The sequence below is a fragment of the Glycine max genome, chromosome 17, assembly GCF_000004515.6.
Source record: "Glycine max cultivar Williams 82 chromosome 17, Glycine_max_v4.0, whole genome shotgun sequence".
Classification (NCBI taxonomy): domain Eukaryota; kingdom Viridiplantae; phylum Streptophyta; class Magnoliopsida; order Fabales; family Fabaceae; genus Glycine; species Glycine max.
The window spans coordinates 30,360,219-30,378,537 of NC_038253.2; the positions used below are offsets into that span (position 1 = coordinate 30,360,219).

The following is an 18,319-nucleotide window of genomic DNA, read 5'->3' on the forward strand; positions in this document are numbered from 1 at the left end:
GACTTAAAAATACACACACCAACTAACAAGGTCTAATATAATTGATAAATGACTAGATTCCTTAAGTATATTGACAGTGATTCAATCCTTTGACTGTGCATATTAAAAAAAAATTGTTGAAAAAGATAAAATCCACTTTGGATAATCTCTAACTATCGAGAGTTAGTCTCGACTTCCAACTATGAGACTATCTTGCTTCCAACAAAAGGAAAAGGAAAAAAAATACACACACCACGCATAACTAACTTGAAAGTTATATTCTAGAAATATCTAATTTTAACATATTGAAGTAATGTAAATAAAATACTTTTACATCATCAATAATTGAAAACTAAATGAGTAAATAATTCATTAGTTAATCATTATATGACACTTTAGTATAGGATCAAGTTGAGTTAGTGATCTGGTTCAACACAAGGTCTCTAGCCCTATTAATAGTCATAAAACATAAAAACAAATGTTCTTCCAACTCATCCAATTGATCGCTAAAACTACATTGGTTCTTCTTCAACAAGCGCATCACTTCACCATCGGCTTGAAACTTATCCTTTTTTCTCTCAAGCCAAAATCTCATTGTTGTTTTCATGTACTCTAACTCGTCATTTAGTCTAGCCACAAGTCGACTTGTTGTCTCCAAGTCCTTATTAACTATATAAGTTCCTTTCGTGGCTGCATCAAGTTGAGATGTCACTTTAGCCAACTTCCTTTCTGAAGCCAAATTCATGGAAGCCAATCCCGACACAGCCACAATCATTGCAAAGCCATGAGTCACAAGAATCACAACAAATGAAGCTGTAATTACCACAAAAAGGCAAGCCGAGCCACATTTTAACCTAGCAACTAATTGAAGCTTGGCTCGCGCCTTGTCACGACTTGACTCAAGCCGCTTTTGCAAGTCAGAGCATTGGCATTGGGTAGCCCGAATCCGGGCCGACGGCGAGCTGGATGCGCCAAACGGGTTCAAGAAGTTGGAAAATTCAGTTAAATGTATCATTATCATTGGGGAAGGAATTTGATTAGTTGGAACACATTGAAGGATGGTCTTGAGTGACCTATACTTCACACGTACACGATCAATTTCCTTTAATAGATGACTACAAAGAAGAGAAGCATTAGCAGTGTGTGCAAAATAGTCAGACAAGAGAGAATGGATTATGGGCCGACATTGGGCTTCTGATAGGGCCCGAGTAACCGTGGACTGATCTGGGTCCAAGAGATGCTCCGCAAACAAACGGTAAGAGGGAAGCCTGGCCGAAGTGGTGGACTCTCTAGACAAACAAGTAGAGGATTCATCCTTGGAATATGCAAGGACACGTGTCCAAAACTCAGTGTATGACTCCGTACGGAATGTGTTGGCATATTCCTCACGCACGTCCACACAAGTTTGGTGATTTGGGGAACTGGTGCTACATTCTGTTGCATGTCATTGTCATTAATACGTTTTTAAAGTAAATATTGAAATAAGGTGATTAATTGCGTTTTTTTTTTCTCTAAAAACACAAAACTTAGATATAGTTGCTTCATTTTTGGTGTTGTCGTCCAATCAAAAATGGAATTTCATTTCAATATCTATGTTTTATTGTGTTGATTATCAAGATGAAATTCTAATTTTAATTGAAAAACATCATCAAAATTACTCAAGGATCAGCATATAAGTTTTCTCCTTCATGTAACAGTAATTCATAACAAATCTGAACTTGCTAAAATTTGCTGATGCTAACTTCTTTGATTGAGCCAAACAATTGATACTTCCGTTACCAACAAAAACAAGAGCCTTATCCCACGGAGTATAACTTGTTTTTTTTTCGGAAGGCTTAACAAAAACCTATCCCACAGAGTATAACTTGTATTGTACTTAACAACTTTTACTTCTTTTAAAAGAAAAATTCTTTTAAGTTTAATTACACTATAATTAATGGATGTGTATGGGTATGGGTTAATAGATGGAGGAAAGAGCATTCCTTAGGTTCTTGATCAACCGCAATATTTTTTATGAAATCAAAAATTCAAAATTGAAATAAACACAAGTACATGAGTTTGTGTAGTGGCACATGCATGATACATACATCCCCATTAAGTTGCATTTTTTTTTCTTTCTTTTTCTCGCATTATCAAAAACATTTACAGAGTACATAACAAATACCCAATATATCAAAAGATCGCATCATTGGCAAGGAAGACTAAGCCAAATAAAGGCAGCATATACGCCTCAGTAGTCACTCAGTTATAACATTCAGATTAAATAATGGATTTGAAGGAAAAAAGAAACATAAAATCCAGAGGAAGCAATAAAAGCACAGTAGGTTTATATGATCTAGTCCTATTGCCCACAAGCAAACAGATGATCCTCTATGTGTGAAAATGTGCCTTGACACCAAAACCATAATGACAGGGTACTACAATAAAAAAAATTATATAAAAAAAAAACATGTCTGCAACATGTACAACCAATACTGTCTTTCAAATGGGCAAGTTACTAATTAAGAAATATTTGCTAGAACTTTATGCTCATTTTGAAGGTAACAATTTGTTAAGTTTTGAGGCAAAAGCTACATGGGTGGGAACGACAATTGAGTAGAACAACAAGAAGCCTTAAACAGTGAGATTCTCCCAACTAACCAACCTTAGCTTTTTGGGATGGACTGTCTTAATTAGCTTCTTTGTGTGAGTAGTAACAACTGAAACTTACATAGAGAATTCTGGAAAGGTCTACTTATTTAGCTAGATATATTAAGGGTTATATAATGTATTTAATACTGATTGGTGAGAGTGAAGGACTACTTACAAGCTAGATTAAGGGTTAATGTACAGAATTTTCATGGAGGTGGAAAGTAGGTGAAAAGGGTTAGCATTGGATTAGTGTTAAAGTGAAGCAGCAGTTAGCAATATCGTCTGTTAAAGGAATAGAGGTTAATAGGAAGCTTTTGGGTTGTGTTCTTCTTATGTTATTAAGTAGTAACAAGGTACTTCAAGATGAAGATTACCTAATTGATCATATATATTAAATTATTTGTGTAGCAAATTATACTACTAAGAGACAAAGATAAAAGAGAAAGAAATATGATAGTATATAATAAAACATAAACAGTTAAACTAACAGATATACTTCTGTTTTCTATATGTGTGTTTGGATTAACTTTCAATTCTATCAAAATCAATTCCAAAAGTTGAAGGCTAATGTAGCAAATAGTTACTTCAACTTCTTCAATTTCCCACCATGATTTTTGGATCAAAATTGATTCTAGGAAGTATCCAAACACACTATTTGTCTATATTAAGGTTCAATGATCAACTTGTAACTTTTACAAATGTCTTTTTTAATTACAAAGAAACATTGTTTTCCCTAATCAATTTATCTTTCTGATGCTAACAAGTAACAATACCTATAGACCAAACTCAATAACGAAAAAGAAAAACAGTTCATAAAAAGAAGGAAAAGGAGTACATGATTACCAGAACACGAAAGCAATTTTTTGATTCGGCGAACCAATTTGATCTTCATTCCTAAACGTGACACTGCAAATCAAGGATGCAAGAGAAAAATCAGAAGATATGCATGCAATGAATTACAGTAATTATCAAAAGGAACATAAAAGAAGTAAAATAGGTGTAATAAATACAAATTTTTGGTTTAATTAAACACATTTTTAGTCGATACAATTTAATATTTTGTTGTTTTTCATTCTTATAATTTTTTTTATTTTTAGTTATTATAAATTATGTTTGTTTTATTGTTAGTCCTTAAAATATTTTAGATATTATTTTTTTCACGGTTGAAAATGATATCTAGAGTGTCTTTACGAGGTATAAAATTTTAATTTACAAAGATAAAAAATAAAAAACATTAAATAGCAAGATTAAACATGTATTTAAATGTAAATTTTTCTACGGAAATATAATTGGATGCTAACCTTTATGAGAACCTTAATGAAGTGAGGTTTAATTTGCCGCTTGAATTCTTGTTGTGAATGACAGAAAACTCAGAGAGAACGTTAATTAGGAGGCACTGTTTTTTTTTTTTTTTTGAGAGAGAGAGGAAAATTTCCTTTCTTTTAATAAGGCAAACTGCAAAGCCATGTTTTTGCTCTTGCTTGTAAGAAAGACCAATGAAAATATCGCAATATATGGAGTGACATCTTGTAGTGTAAGTGAAGGGTAGTTTGTGATATCTTGATTTGGCGTGATGGAAAGAAGTTCTAGAATTATTTCCTGTCGTTATCTCAAAGCTAAGTAACTGCTTGTGAGTTTCTACACAAAGGTAGGAAATGAAAAAAAAAAAAAAACTTTATGTTTGTTTAAAAAAGAAATTTGAAGAAAAAAATTTCTTCCAAATTAATATAAAACGAGTAAAAAAAATCTCTTTCATTTTTATTTTTTATTTTATTTTCTTAAAAAGTAGATCTTCTTTTAACATAAAAAATTAAAAAATAACAAATAATATTTGTTAATGAAATTAAATTTCTTAAGGACTGAGTGTAATCTAATTAGTATATAAATTTATTTTTCATTTAATATTTTTATTTTCTTTTATTCTGTTATACTCATCCAAACAAATAGAATTTTTTTTCCATTCTTCTTGATATTTGTATCTATTTAAATAAACATTTACTCTATTCTGTTCTCTTTTTGTCAAAACTCTTTTTTATTTTACTTTTGGTTCTGTTTCGTTTTTATTCCTTTTCTTATTTTCAATTTTACCACCATCTATTTATTTACTAATGTTATTTTAAAATTTAAAATATTTAATTTAAAATTTTATTATGAAAATAAAAATAAATAATGAAGAGAAAATTGCAATAGATTAAGTGTGTAATTTTGGTTAACTACTACGATAGTATAATTTTGATATTTTAATGTTATATTAGTATGTTTGTGTCACCTTAGCATGTGTGTTAATGCCATATTAACATATGTATTAGATTGTTATGCTATTAGATGTCATCCCATCATCACTTATATGTCATGTCAGTAAGTTTTATTAAAAAATTTATAATAAACTAACAATAGGTTCAAATTTGTACAATAAAAAAAGTGAGAATCAAAATTGATAAAATATTTAATAAAAAAAATTCCATAATTGTGATACTATATTGATCAAAAGTGAGTTTTAGTTTTTTATTCTATTCCACTACTAGGAAGAAAATGAATTGAGGCAATTACTTAATACACTCCATTTATTTTGGTGCATCACATAATAAGCTAAAATAATGAACGAGAATGTGCTATTATGTCTGTTGGTAGTGTTTTACTCCACCCCATTTCCACCAGAGACGGTTATGATATGATGTAGCTGATGAAAATCATACAATCCCAAAATTTAGGGTGGTGACGGGTTTGAGCCCTGAGGCTGACGTAGTGTGGGAGCTTGGCAGAAATCTAGAGGGCCATAATGGGAAAGAAGGCAGTAAAAGAAACAAGAATCATAATTCCCAATTGTATAATCCAAAAATACATTTATATCCTGGATTCCTCAATCCATAATACATTTCTATGCATTACGGATTGAGTATTGAGTAATCAGTAAAACAAATATATTTGAGAATATTGGGAATTTGGCATGCCCCAAGCAAAAAATTAAATGCATTAAGTTAAGGTAGTTGCTATCTTCACTCTCCTTTTCTGCTTTATACACTCCATTTCCCATATTTTAATTTTTTTTCCCAAACTACCCAGGGAACACACTCCCCTTGGGAACACACTCCCCTTGTCTTTTTCCCCTCCGATAAACCTCACTTCCAGAAAAATCATACACCCCCTCCATACAATTTGGTAATCATTCTCCTTTTTAGAAAAATTACAACCCCTCCCATATGTTCGCAGTACACTGTAACGACTCGTCTCGTTGCTACGATATCACTACTCTAAATCGTGTAAATTTTAATTTTTAAATGAAAACTTGGTTAATTTGCTTATGAAAAATGAGAGTAAATTTTTTGCGATATACATTCACACACAACGCACAATTACTTAAATGTGTGTGTGTCTATATATATATATATATATATATATATATATATATATATATATATATATATATATATATATATATATTAACTCAGTACACATTATTTACATAACAGAAAGTAAATTAGTTCATACATATAATTTGTGAATGTATGTATACATGATTTTGATGATGTCAAAGAAGAATCTAACAAGGCTGCTTCAAATGATAAGCATTTGCTTCAAGAATAATTCAAGATTGCTTCAACAAACAAAGCCTTGTTTCAAGATTCACTAAAGACCAAGCCTTGCCTTAAAACAATGTGCTTTCAAGACATGCAAGGCTCTGGTAATCGATTACCAGGAAGTGTAATCGATTACCAGAAGACAGGGTTGAGAAATAGCTGTTGAAAAAGGTTTTGAATTTGAATTTTCAACATGTAATCGATTACCATATGTCTGTAATCGATTACCAGCAACGAAACTTTGGAAATTCAAATTCAAAAGTCATAACCCTTCAAATTATAACTGTGTAATCGATTACACAAACATTGTAATCGATTACCAGTGGAAAGTTTTCAGAAAATCTGCCAACAGTCACATCTTTTCATTAGATTTGTGAATGGTCATCAAAGGCCTATAAATAGGTGACTTGGGCACGAATTTTAGACAGAGAGAGTATTTTTGGTCCAAAATGTCTTATCCTCTCAAAAGACAATGAGAGAGATTCCAAAAGAACTTCATTGTCAAATGCTCTCTCAAAAGAAATCCTTGACCAAACACTTGCAAAATCTATAAGGATTCTTACATGATCTTCATTGTAATATTCTTCTCTTGAAGAGAGAATTCTTCTTCTATTCTTCTTATTCAATGAGATTGGTTAAGAGACTGTGAGTCTCTTGTTGTAAAGCATCTGAACACAAGGGATGGGTTGTCCCTGTGTGGTTCAGACTTTGTAAAGGATTTTACAAAGATAGTGGAAATCTCAAGTGGGTTGCTTGAGTACTGGACGTAGGCACGGGTTGTGGCCGAACCAGTATAAAACTGTGTTTGCATTCTCTCTTCCCTTATCTTATTTATTTTGTTGCAATCAATTGTGTCTTGCATGTTTAAAGAACATTGTTAAATTGATTGTTGTTGCTTCTTCTATATTCTAAGCCTATCCCTCTTAAGATTATTGAGGCCACAAGGTCCAACATAATTAAATCAGTCATTTACATTCTCAATTCAAAAAGAATTATAGAACTAGTTATGGAGGAGTTGATTAACAAAACACAACTATCTCCCAAAATAATCTCAATGTCATCATGTTAGCTTGACAGCTCCACCAAAAAATCTCACTTCACATACTTTATTGTTGTCCATCTGCTCCTACGAACAAAGGTTCGTGATTATTATAGGTACCAATCACATGGTACAAAAATTGCAAGGGCGAGTTTATTATAGAAGAAATCAACACAAAAATCAAATGATCATGATAAGTAAGAAAACATTAACAAATACCATAATCATATACAAACATCCATTAGTCCAACATACACTCAACAAATAGTCATCAACCTTTTATAATTCCAATCAATCATGCTCAGTATGATGCATGCACCTGATCTTAACTCTCAAATGCAATGTGGTACCATTTATCGGGAAATAGTCTAAGCATGTCCACATGACACTCTCACTTAGCAAAACTAGACAGCAAATTTCGAGGTCACCTTGTCATGCACAGGCAACTCCCCTCCTCATGGTGATCAACCTGACTCTTAAGGGAGTTCCAAACAGAGTGACATACCCCCAAGTACAAACATTCCCCTTCATGAGAAACTACAAATACTTACTGACAATTTATACTATTCCCATGCAATATTAAGTATGAAACATGGTCACCATCAATGCACTGACCGTGGATAATTAAAGATTCTAAGTCATCCCCCTCCAGAGATGCTTAAAACTCTTTAACCACTTTATTCCCCCCACTAGAGATATCCATCATGGTCACTACACCCCCATGTACATACACAATATACATCATCACAATGACATTTTCAACATCAACAACATCTCAACTCAATGTCATCATCAACATCATCTCATCTCAATGTCATTCTCAATATCAACATTATCTCATCTCAATGACATTATCAACAACAACAACAACATCTCATATCAACATAATCATCAATAACAACATCATCTCCTATCAATATTATCATAAACACCAACATCATCTCATATCAATTATTACCAACATCGTCTCAGAATTTCAAAATGATGTCTACTACAAGGAAACATCTTTTTGAAATTCTGACCATGGAAATGTGACCGGGGTTCAGCGAAGGTCACAAAAACAACATCAATTTTATATAAAAAAAAAAAATAACTTTTAAAACATCTCATTTTCAAAGGTTTTTCAAAGAAAGTGTAAAAAATCCTATTATGATACTCAAAACACAAGAGACACTAAGAGAAGCTCAAACTAACTAGGAGAAAGACATAGAAGTTAAGATTACCTTGGAGGAACTACGAAGGAAAGGATTGAGAGTTTGTTCTCCACCAAATCCTTGAGGTGGATTTTGAGGATTCCGCTCTGATTAAGACATTCCTCTCCATGTGGTGGTCCAACGGCAAGCAAAGATGGCTCGTGGTGGCCACCAGTGGTTGTGGGTGGTGGAGGAGGAGTTTCTAGGGTGGTTTGACGGATTTTTGAGAGAGGGAGGCATGAAAATCATGTTTTCATGTTGAAGAACGTATTCATAATTTGTAGATCTAGCTTAGTGAGTTCGTCTCGCTAAGCGAGAATTCACTTTTGGCGTTAAGCAAGACTTTTCGCGCTGAGTGCAAATCCCTCTCGAGTTGGGATTTGCGTTGAGCGTGACAATTTTCACTAAACGCAATTCATCTTACACTGAGCACAACAATTCATGCTAAGTGCAACTCCTCTTTCACTAAGCACAACATTTCGTTTTGAGCGCAATTCTCTCTCTAGTTAGAATTGCACTTGGCGTGCTTCTCACACTAAGCGAGATGTAAAAAAATGTTATTTTTCAAATCCCCATGGTCAAAATGTGAAGACCTGGGTTATTAACCTACAGTTCAAATTGGAAGACAATCCAACGGTTAACAAATTCAAGATTGTAATTTTACCAAAACACATTTAGGTGAAACTTGAAATATCATAATTTCAACCTAAGTCAATAAAACTCCACATGACTCATCATTCACATCAAGCAAATCACACATGACTAATTCACATCATACCTCAACTCATCTAAGTCAATCATATAATCAAATAATATGATAAATACATTTAAACATCGATTTACAGTTAGCAAAATTTTAGGGCGTTACATACACCCCCTCTGAGTTTAACCAAACAATGTCCTTACCCTACACACGACCAGCTCAACATATTTCTAGGCCTAAAACTAATCTTGAAAGTGAGGCCTTTTCAAAAAAAATAATTTGTTTTAAAAAAAATTATTATATTTTATTAAAATAACTATATTTTTTATCATTGAAAATTTGTTTTTCGAGCTTTTAAAGATGCAAAATTATTTATAAAATTATTGTGATCAATTTTCTTTAACATTTCTTTTTTAGTCAATATTAAAGCCAATCCATTCAATTTTTGTTAAGATATTGTTAATCTTACATAAGATTTTATTAATTTTTATTTTGAAAAATCTTTTTTGAAGCAACATTTACAAGGATGGTTAACATTATTGTATAAGAAATAAATGCATTCTAGGAGCAAGTGAGCAGCGGCATGCGCTAGGCGTTTTCAAAAATGATGAATTGAAAAGTGCAAGAAAAATGATTAGATATTGATGAGCATGAAAAAGGATTAGAGAGAATAACTTTTGAGTGTATTCTGCTGAGAATTTATATGTTTAGAATAGAGAATGTAAAAGTCATTTTTGGACTAATTTTAGTAATAATTGATATATTTAGAGAGAAACTTTTCATGTACTCAATTATAAAAATACCATTAATGTATAATATAATTAATGAGTAATTAATTTTTTAAGTGACACAAAATAATAAAAAAGAGGCTCGCTATAATGAGGGATAAATTTTAGGTTCAAATACCAATATTCGAGATTTGGAGCATCACTCATACCAAATATTGCAGATTTGCAGCATCACTTTCGGCCCTACAAGAAAATTGGCCCACTACACTAGAATAACATACATTAAAAGTTATATAAAATATTAGTTGTAAGGGATATTAATTAGGGGGCCTAAAGCAAGGGCTTGGGTTGCTTTATGTTTCAGCCGTCCCTGATCCTACATTGGAACTATCCAATCTGAAAACAAATGGAAACTACCAATTCTACTCGCCATCAAATAACTTATAGTGATTGACACAAGTGATAATAAATTATATTTTTTAATTAATTGATTTAAGATTTAAATTTTAATTAATTATTAGATATAAAATAAATCGTGTTGTAAAAGAAATATCCATCTTGTATATATTTATAATTCCTAACAAAAATAATTAATATTTTCCACAAAATCTACTTCATACCAATATTATGTTAAAAAAAAAAACCCACTGTGGAAGAACATTAGGGAATAAGACTCATGACTCATCCACATAATGATGAGTGTGCCGATTCTGTGCAATGTGGCGACCAACTGTGTCCCCATGAAAGTCGCTCATTAATACCTTATGTTGCTGCATCAGTGCCCAAAATGTGTTTGTTAGGGCTGGTCATGCGTATAAGGCAATTAACGTGTTTTACTCCTGGGTGATCTCGGCGTTTGGTTCAATCTTGAGGTTGTAATGTGCTTTTGTCCTGTGGCTGCTCAAATAAACTAATTATAAAACTAGTTACTCTTAATTGTATATAATTAAGAGGATAATAACTGATTAGTTAAAACTAGTTATATAATTATAATTGTTTTATTAGTTATTTACTTTATAATGAACCAGTTATAACTTACAGCTTATAGTTCATATTTGGATTTTAATAATTGCATAGAACCATTCATATTTTTCTTTGTCCCCTCCTTTAGGGTTTTGTATTCTTCTAAATAAATATCCCTTTTTAAATACTAAATTTCAAAATGTTTTTTTAAATAAGTAAATATGATGAGCTTTTGTTTATAAATTGTGTTTAATATATTTTGAAAAATAATTTCTCAATATATAAAAAATATACTTTAAAAAACTAAATATAAAAAATAATAAAATTTTAACACTTCTAATATTTAGTTTTGAACTAATATTTATTATAAATAAATATTTTAAATATATATATATATATATATATATATATATATATTATAATTAAAATTCATAATAAATAAATACTATGAATTCTGGTTCAAGAGATGATTTTGATAATAAATAATATGAGCGAGAAACCAAGATCCAGTGGTTACATGTTTCTTACCTTTTCTTGTTGAAACAAGTTTTTCAAAACAAAAGTTAACTTTTTCAGAAATTAAAGTTTGAATATGTTAAATTTTTAATATTTTTAGAAATCAGTTTCTAAAATATATCAAATAAATTTTAAAAACTAATTTAAAAACATTCCAATGTTGTCATTTGGAATCAATTCTATATTAAACTTAATTGCTTAGATAATTAAATGGTTAAAAATAAAGTCTTATTAAAGATGTGTTACATTTAATTTAATATATAAAGTAAAATCATAGTTTTAAAAATTGGCCTGGTGATTGACCCGATTATGGTACTGAGTCACTCAATCAGGGATTAAATTGGTGAGTTATTAATTGATCCATATGACCTGATCTATAATAAAAAAATATAAAAATTTAATACATATCTTAAAATATTTAAAATAACATCACAAATTAATATAATTTCATACAACAGATAATTAGATACCAAAATATTAAAAAAAATATCATTGTCCAAGTTCAAACAAATAAATAACAAAGATTACACACATAAATAAATAGTTAAATAAGTTCAAGTTCAACATATATTTCTATTGGTCAATATTTAATATAATACCTAATTATATTCACTATTGCCAATTTTTTGGTGTTGGGATAGGTTCTCTAATCAACTCACATTTTTCCAGTACAACAACTAGTTCACACAATGATAATTATCCTACTCACAACAAATTAGATAAACCAAAACATCAACTAAACCCTAATATGAAAAAAAATTCAACTTATAATCACAAATAAAACTGCTTTCCACTGAGCAAAATAACACTCAACTAGTTCACAATAATAAAAACCAACAAAAGCATAACGGAATAGCTTTCTCCTTTTATGAAACCCTACAACCATCCCAAAAATAGCCACCCATGTTCCAAAAATCTTTCTCTGAGCACATTGAAATCCACAAGTCTTAAAAAATACAAACAAAATATGAAGAACACAAGTTAAAAAAATGACTACAACCATAAAAAGGATAAGTGACCTGGTCTGGGTTGATGGATCATCGATTTGACCGCAAACTCGGTTGGTCACTCCGAGTCAAAAGCACTTCGGGTCTCCAAGTCTTAAAACTTTGAGTAAAATTATAATTAAAAGGGATTGCATTCTTACTAAAAAAATTAAGGAAAGTGATTTTTTTTAATTTAACAATTAATTGAAGATAAAAATATTAATTTAATTTCGCATAAAAGCTAGTTAAATAATTATTTATATAACTAGTTATTTATTTATAACTGTTATATATATATCTAGTTATATAACTAGTTACGCATTCATAAAAGGTTATGTAACTAATTTTTAAAAATAATATCCACTTATACAAAATTGGTTATAATTATGATTATAATAATTGTTTGTAATCTAATTATTAAATAGTTATAGTTATAGTTATTAGAATGAACAACTCATGAACACCCCTAGTCGTGTCTATGTCGATTGTATCACGTTGGTGCTGTAATTTATGTTTTCAATTCAATGAAAGGGAAGGTTTAGTTTCCTAATTACATTGAGTTTGAAGGGTTTCGCCTTATTAAGGGTTTAGGAAGAGAAAGTATAATGGGTGAGGCTGTTGAGGTTGTGTATATAGAACTAGGGTTGCTTTTTTTATGGAAAAGAGGAATAGAGATGGGGGAGTGTGTTTACTAGGTAGTTTTGGAAAAAAATAAATTAAAAGGAGGAGTAAATAAAGTAGAAAAAGGAAGTGTAAATAGCAATTTCCATTAAGTAATTATCATGAACCAAAGTACAATGTTGGTTTTTTTTTTTAATATTTAAACCGGCCAAACATAAGTCCAAAATACTCTGGCCCAACAGAGCATTAACACAAAGCGACATAAACTCACTACCTTGTTGGCTATATATACACTCACGAATCCCCCCTACTTCATGCTTAGGGTTAACGATAACAAGCGGCGTAATTTGTCTACCACAGTTTCAAACGAAACGCAACCATTGTGTCTGTCTCATATCTCTGTGTTAGGGTTTCAATCCAATCGATTCTGTGTTAGGGTTTCAATCCAATCGATTCTTGTTCTGTTTTATTTTATTTTTGTTAAGGGTCTGGAGTTTGGCTCTTAGGCTTTATAAACCCAGTGCCTTAGAGATGAATGCAGCACCCAATACCAAGCCCTATCAACCTTTTCACTAACATTCGCTACCATGTTTTTTCAATGGGTCCAGCGGATCTCTTTGGTAAGGTTGATACATTTCTTTTTCAATTTTTTTTGTTACCCTCCTTTATATATCAGTCAATGTTTTTAATAGTGCAAAGTTGTGAGTATGAACTTTTTTTTTAAGTATCGAGTGGTAATTCAGGCAGCCTTCTTGCCACAATTGTAAAATGGCATTAAAGGTGTTAAACTACTCGTAAATCAAATGCTTTTGCTCTTCAGACTTGCTGAGATTTTCTCTGAAGCTGGTCTAGTAGGCTCAAGCACATTATTTATTTACGGTTAAATTAGTTTTTTTTTTTGTTTCCATTTGATCTTTTATTTTTTAAATTGGTTCAATTTGATCATCTAATATTAAAAAAATATTTTTTTTGGAAAAATATATATTTGTGGTGGTTTAATATTATTAAGTGATGGGTTTGATCATCTAGTTTTTTGATGCATTTGTTTTGAAATATTTGTATTTTATAGTGATTTAAAATTGTTAGCGATAAGTTTTAAATAGTCAAAACAATAATTTATTTTTTGAACCATCAAAAAATAATTTTTTATTATTTAGACTGAGATGAAATTGAATCAATTATTAAAAAAAATTAAAAGATCCAATTGAATTTAAAAAATAAATGAGAAGACTAAAAAATTAATTCTACCTTTATTTATTTTAAGGATCTGTTAATGTTTTTCACCAAAATTAGCCTTTTGATTTGTTTGTTGACATTTTTTGAAAAGCATTCGATCGAGATACATAATTTAACCATTAATGATCCATTGGAGCTTGAAGTTTTTTGGCATCGTTCCTGAAATTTCTCCTTGCTTTTGAAGGGGTTTAGATTTATACTTTTGTTTTACACAGTATTTGATTGTAAAATTATTGTTGTAAAGAGAAATTAAATCAAATTATTATTGCTTTGACAAAATAATCAAGAAACCAAAATTCTGAAAGGAGAGAAGCATAAACTTTGAATTGAAAAACAAAAAGAGAGGGTATATAAGCCAAGCTTGGTTACTGCGATTCTAGGCCCATCAATTCAACCAAAATAATCAAAAACACAGAACTGTCCTTCGATGATTATTTAAATAGACTTTAATATGAACGAAATTAGCTACTGCCTCTATACTAAGTTTTGTCGATTAGTAGTTTTAGTACTGCAACCAGCAGGTTCATAAATCAAAATTCCACCTCAAGGTCCATCCAAAATAACTGAAATAGTTAAATTCAAGAAACACGGATCAATAATGGTTATGCACCAATCTGTTAGATCCAACTAAGCTCAAAGAGCTTTTGAGCAATTGAAGGTTCATAGACATCCAACAATGCTGAAGCATATCCAACCTGAAGCATTTTACACTATGAAACCAAGATTTACTACAATTTTAGCAATTCCCCTCATGTACTGAGATCTGAATGAAAGCTTAAACTCCAAAAACAAATCCAATGTCCCCTAACCCCAAGTGAAAGCCGACTTTAATATGAACGAAATTAGCTACTGCCTCTATACTAAGTTTTGTCGATTAGTAGTTTTAGTACTGCAACCAGCAGGTTCATAAATCAAAATTCCACCTCAAGGTCCATCCAAAATAACTGAAATAGTTAAATTCAAGAAACACGGATCAATAATGGTTATGCACCAATCTGTTAGATCCAACTAAGCTCAAAGAGCTTTTGAGCAATTGAAGGTTCATAGACATCCAACAATGCTGAAGCATATCCAACCTGAAGCATTTTACACTATGAAACCAAGATTTACTACAATTTTAGCAATTCCCCTCATGTACTGAGATCTGAATGAAAGCTTAAACTCCAAAAACAAATCCAATGTCCCCTAACCCCAAGTGAAAGCCCAACCAATGCTCAAAATCCACTCAATCCCTCTCTAACCCACTTAAATTTACCAAACAAGTCAGAATAAATATACAGAACAAATTTAATAAACCGTTTTGCTCCTCCACAACCCCAATTTGCTACTACACCAAATTACACAAAACAATAAACCCTTATGCTCCTCGACAACCCCAATTTGCAACTACACACAAAATTACACAAAACAATAAACTCTTTTGCTCAAAGCAACTCATGAACTCTGGTTTCAGGAGCAAGCAGTGGCCGTGGCTCCCATAACATTATAGTTATGAATTAGCACCTCCATTGCGAGGCTTATTAGAAAAAAAAAAAACTCTAGTTTTTTCTTAAAGGAAAAACTCAAGTAGTTATGACTAATGAGGATGCAGGTGTGGTGTTGGATCTCATCCTTATCGATGCCGTCAGAGAATAACACACAGTCAATGCCATCACAGAAATTTTAATCTGCATAGTATCATTTCAATGTTTTTTAAAAGAACTTGATGACCAGGGGCAATGGAAATCATACTTCCTGTTTTATTTTTTATTTAAACAAAAACACTAAAATAGTAAGTTGTACCCGGAATTATGACTTCATTTTTAGATGTTTTCAACCTCATATATCCCTAATCCCTGTAATAACTTTTCAAGTTACTCTACTTTGATAAATTCTACTCCAAATTGCACTATGTAGGTAAAAAAACCATTGGCATCCTTATTTACGGGGAAGATACTCAGTTTTGAGCTTCAAACAAATCTTATAGCAGCATCATATGGCCAGATAAATAATACAATGTTCATCATCTTTTATGCACAAATAAATGTTCAAAGAAAATCCAAGATTACCATACAAGACTTGTGGTGCACTTGTTTGATATTTTAGGAATCCTAATAAAATATCAATAATCACCGGAAACACATTACGTTATATTATTAAGAGGGGTTGTGAAAAATACCTAGATTCATGATAAGCAGCAGAATTGAGTTTGAGAAATTGTTGGTTTTATGTTCTTTCTCAACCAAATCACCGTTTTCCTTTTGAGACCTTAGGTTTCTCGTCAGATGGGGAGAAGAGAATACAATTTTTGATTTGGTGTCTTGGGGACCACAACCTTGCTTTAGGTTTTAACCTGCTAGAATTCGCATTATTCCCTAACGGGCCAAACTGGTTTTCGCTTATCAAGTCCATATTAATTTCTGATGATAGTCCAATAGGCTTACCAAATTACATCACTCTTATTGAGCCCATAAATGTAAATAACTAATATAAATGATAAATATAATATGTAGCTCACACTAATTAATTAATTAGGAATTATAAAATTCCTAACAATCTCCCACTTGAGTTTCATATTAACCTTAATCATTTATATTGCAAAAGTCTTTACGCGCGCAACCGTATGTTATTTACTTTTAGACTTTCCTTAGACAATCTGGTCCATCTTATATAGTAACACAGAACCATTGCAGTTTTCTTCACAATCCAACGTGATTGAGCCACAATGATCACCAATGTCACATATACTTGATGACATAGATCAAATATGGATAAGCGACATGAAAATAACATGCAATGTGATATCATTCATGTTCATTTCCAACTAGTCCAAACTTTATTCTTTAGGCAAAATTGCAAATTTGATCCCCCAGTTTATCTCCAGTTTTGGATTTGGTCCCCCGGTAATTTAATTCACGAATTTGGTCCTCCTATTTTGTAAAATCGTGCAATGTTGGTCCCCCAGGCCACAATTGGACGTTGACCATTAACAAGTGATGTTGACTGCCACGTGTCACGTTCTTATTGGATGATGACTGTCATGTGTCATGTTCTGATTGGATGTCAACTCCATGAAAGATGAAATGCATTGTTGTTTTCATTGACCAAGCAGAATATGACACGTGACAATCATCATCCAATAAGAACGTGACATGTGGTAGTCAACATCACTTGTTAACAGTCAACGTCCAATTGTGGCCTAGGGGACCAACATTGCATGCTTTTACAAAATAGGAGGACCAAATTCGTGAATTAAATTACTGGGGGACCAAATCCGAAACTAGAGATAAACTGGGGGACCAAAAATACAATTTTGCCTATTCTTTATAGAGATCAATCCAAACACAATATAAATATTGCAAACAAAACAAGCTCAGAATGAAATGATAACCTTCAACTTTATTTTATAGAAAAACAATCTATACAAATATCTAAACAACATAAGGCATATATAGAACATAAATGAGACTTCTACTAAACTAAGGTACTATAAGGAATTACTCCCATATGAGCAGTGTGCTCATGAAAAACTTTAGGTACCAAACCTTTCATAAGTGGGTCAGCTAGCATATCATTAGTCCTTAAATGTTCTATGGAAATCTGTCTATTATGAAGTATTTCTTTAACAACCAAAAACTTGATGTCAATAAACTTTGATTTGGTTGCACTCCTATTGTTGTCGGAGTAAAGAACTGTTGAGTTATTGTCACAATAAATCTTTAATGGTCTTTCAATGCCGTCAACCACACACAAACCAGTGACAAAATTTCTCAGCCATATCCCATGGTTGGATGCCTCAAAACAAGTAATGAACTCCGCGACCATGGTCGAAGAAGCTATGAGAGTTTGATTAGTAGACTTCCAAGAGATAGCTCCTCCAGCCAGCACAAATATGTATCCAGATGTGGAGCGTTTGCTATCTTGACATCCAGTAAAATCAGAGTTTGAGTACCCAATGATCTCCTAATTCTCAGACTTCTGATAAGTGTGCATGTATCCTTTTGTTCTCTTCAGGTAATGCATCACACATTTTGCTGCTTTCCAATGCTGCATTCCAGGATTACTCAAATATCTGCCCAGTACTCCTACTACAAATGCTATATCGAGACAAGTGCAAACTTGAGCGTACATTAGACTTCCTATTGTTGATGCATGAGGAACCTTTTG

At 31.7% G+C, this 18,319-nt stretch overlaps 1 protein-coding gene and 1 non-coding gene across 2 annotated transcripts; one reads left to right on the top strand and one right to left on the bottom strand.

Moving 5' to 3' along the window:
- Nucleotides 1-324: 324 nt before the first annotated feature.
- On the bottom strand, nucleotides 325-4,102 carry LOC100785927 (uncharacterized). The gene is made up of 3 exons (XM_006601011.4): nucleotides 3,912-4,102; nucleotides 3,454-3,516; nucleotides 325-1,413 (listed from the first exon to the last, which is right to left on the bottom strand). Exons 2-3 carry the CDS (start codon nucleotides 3,500-3,502, stop codon nucleotides 386-388), a joined length of 1,077 nt encoding a protein of 358 aa, XP_006601074.1. The 5' UTR covers nucleotides 3,503-3,516; nucleotides 3,912-4,102; the 3' UTR covers nucleotides 325-385.
- A 9,576-nt stretch (nucleotides 4,103-13,678) lies between these two features.
- LOC113000024 (small nucleolar RNA snoR77) lies at nucleotides 13,679-13,805 on the top strand. The gene has a single exon (XR_003265297.1). It is a non-coding gene; the product is annotated as a small nucleolar RNA snoR77 (small nucleolar RNA).
- Nucleotides 13,806-18,319: the final 4,514 nt, after the last annotated feature.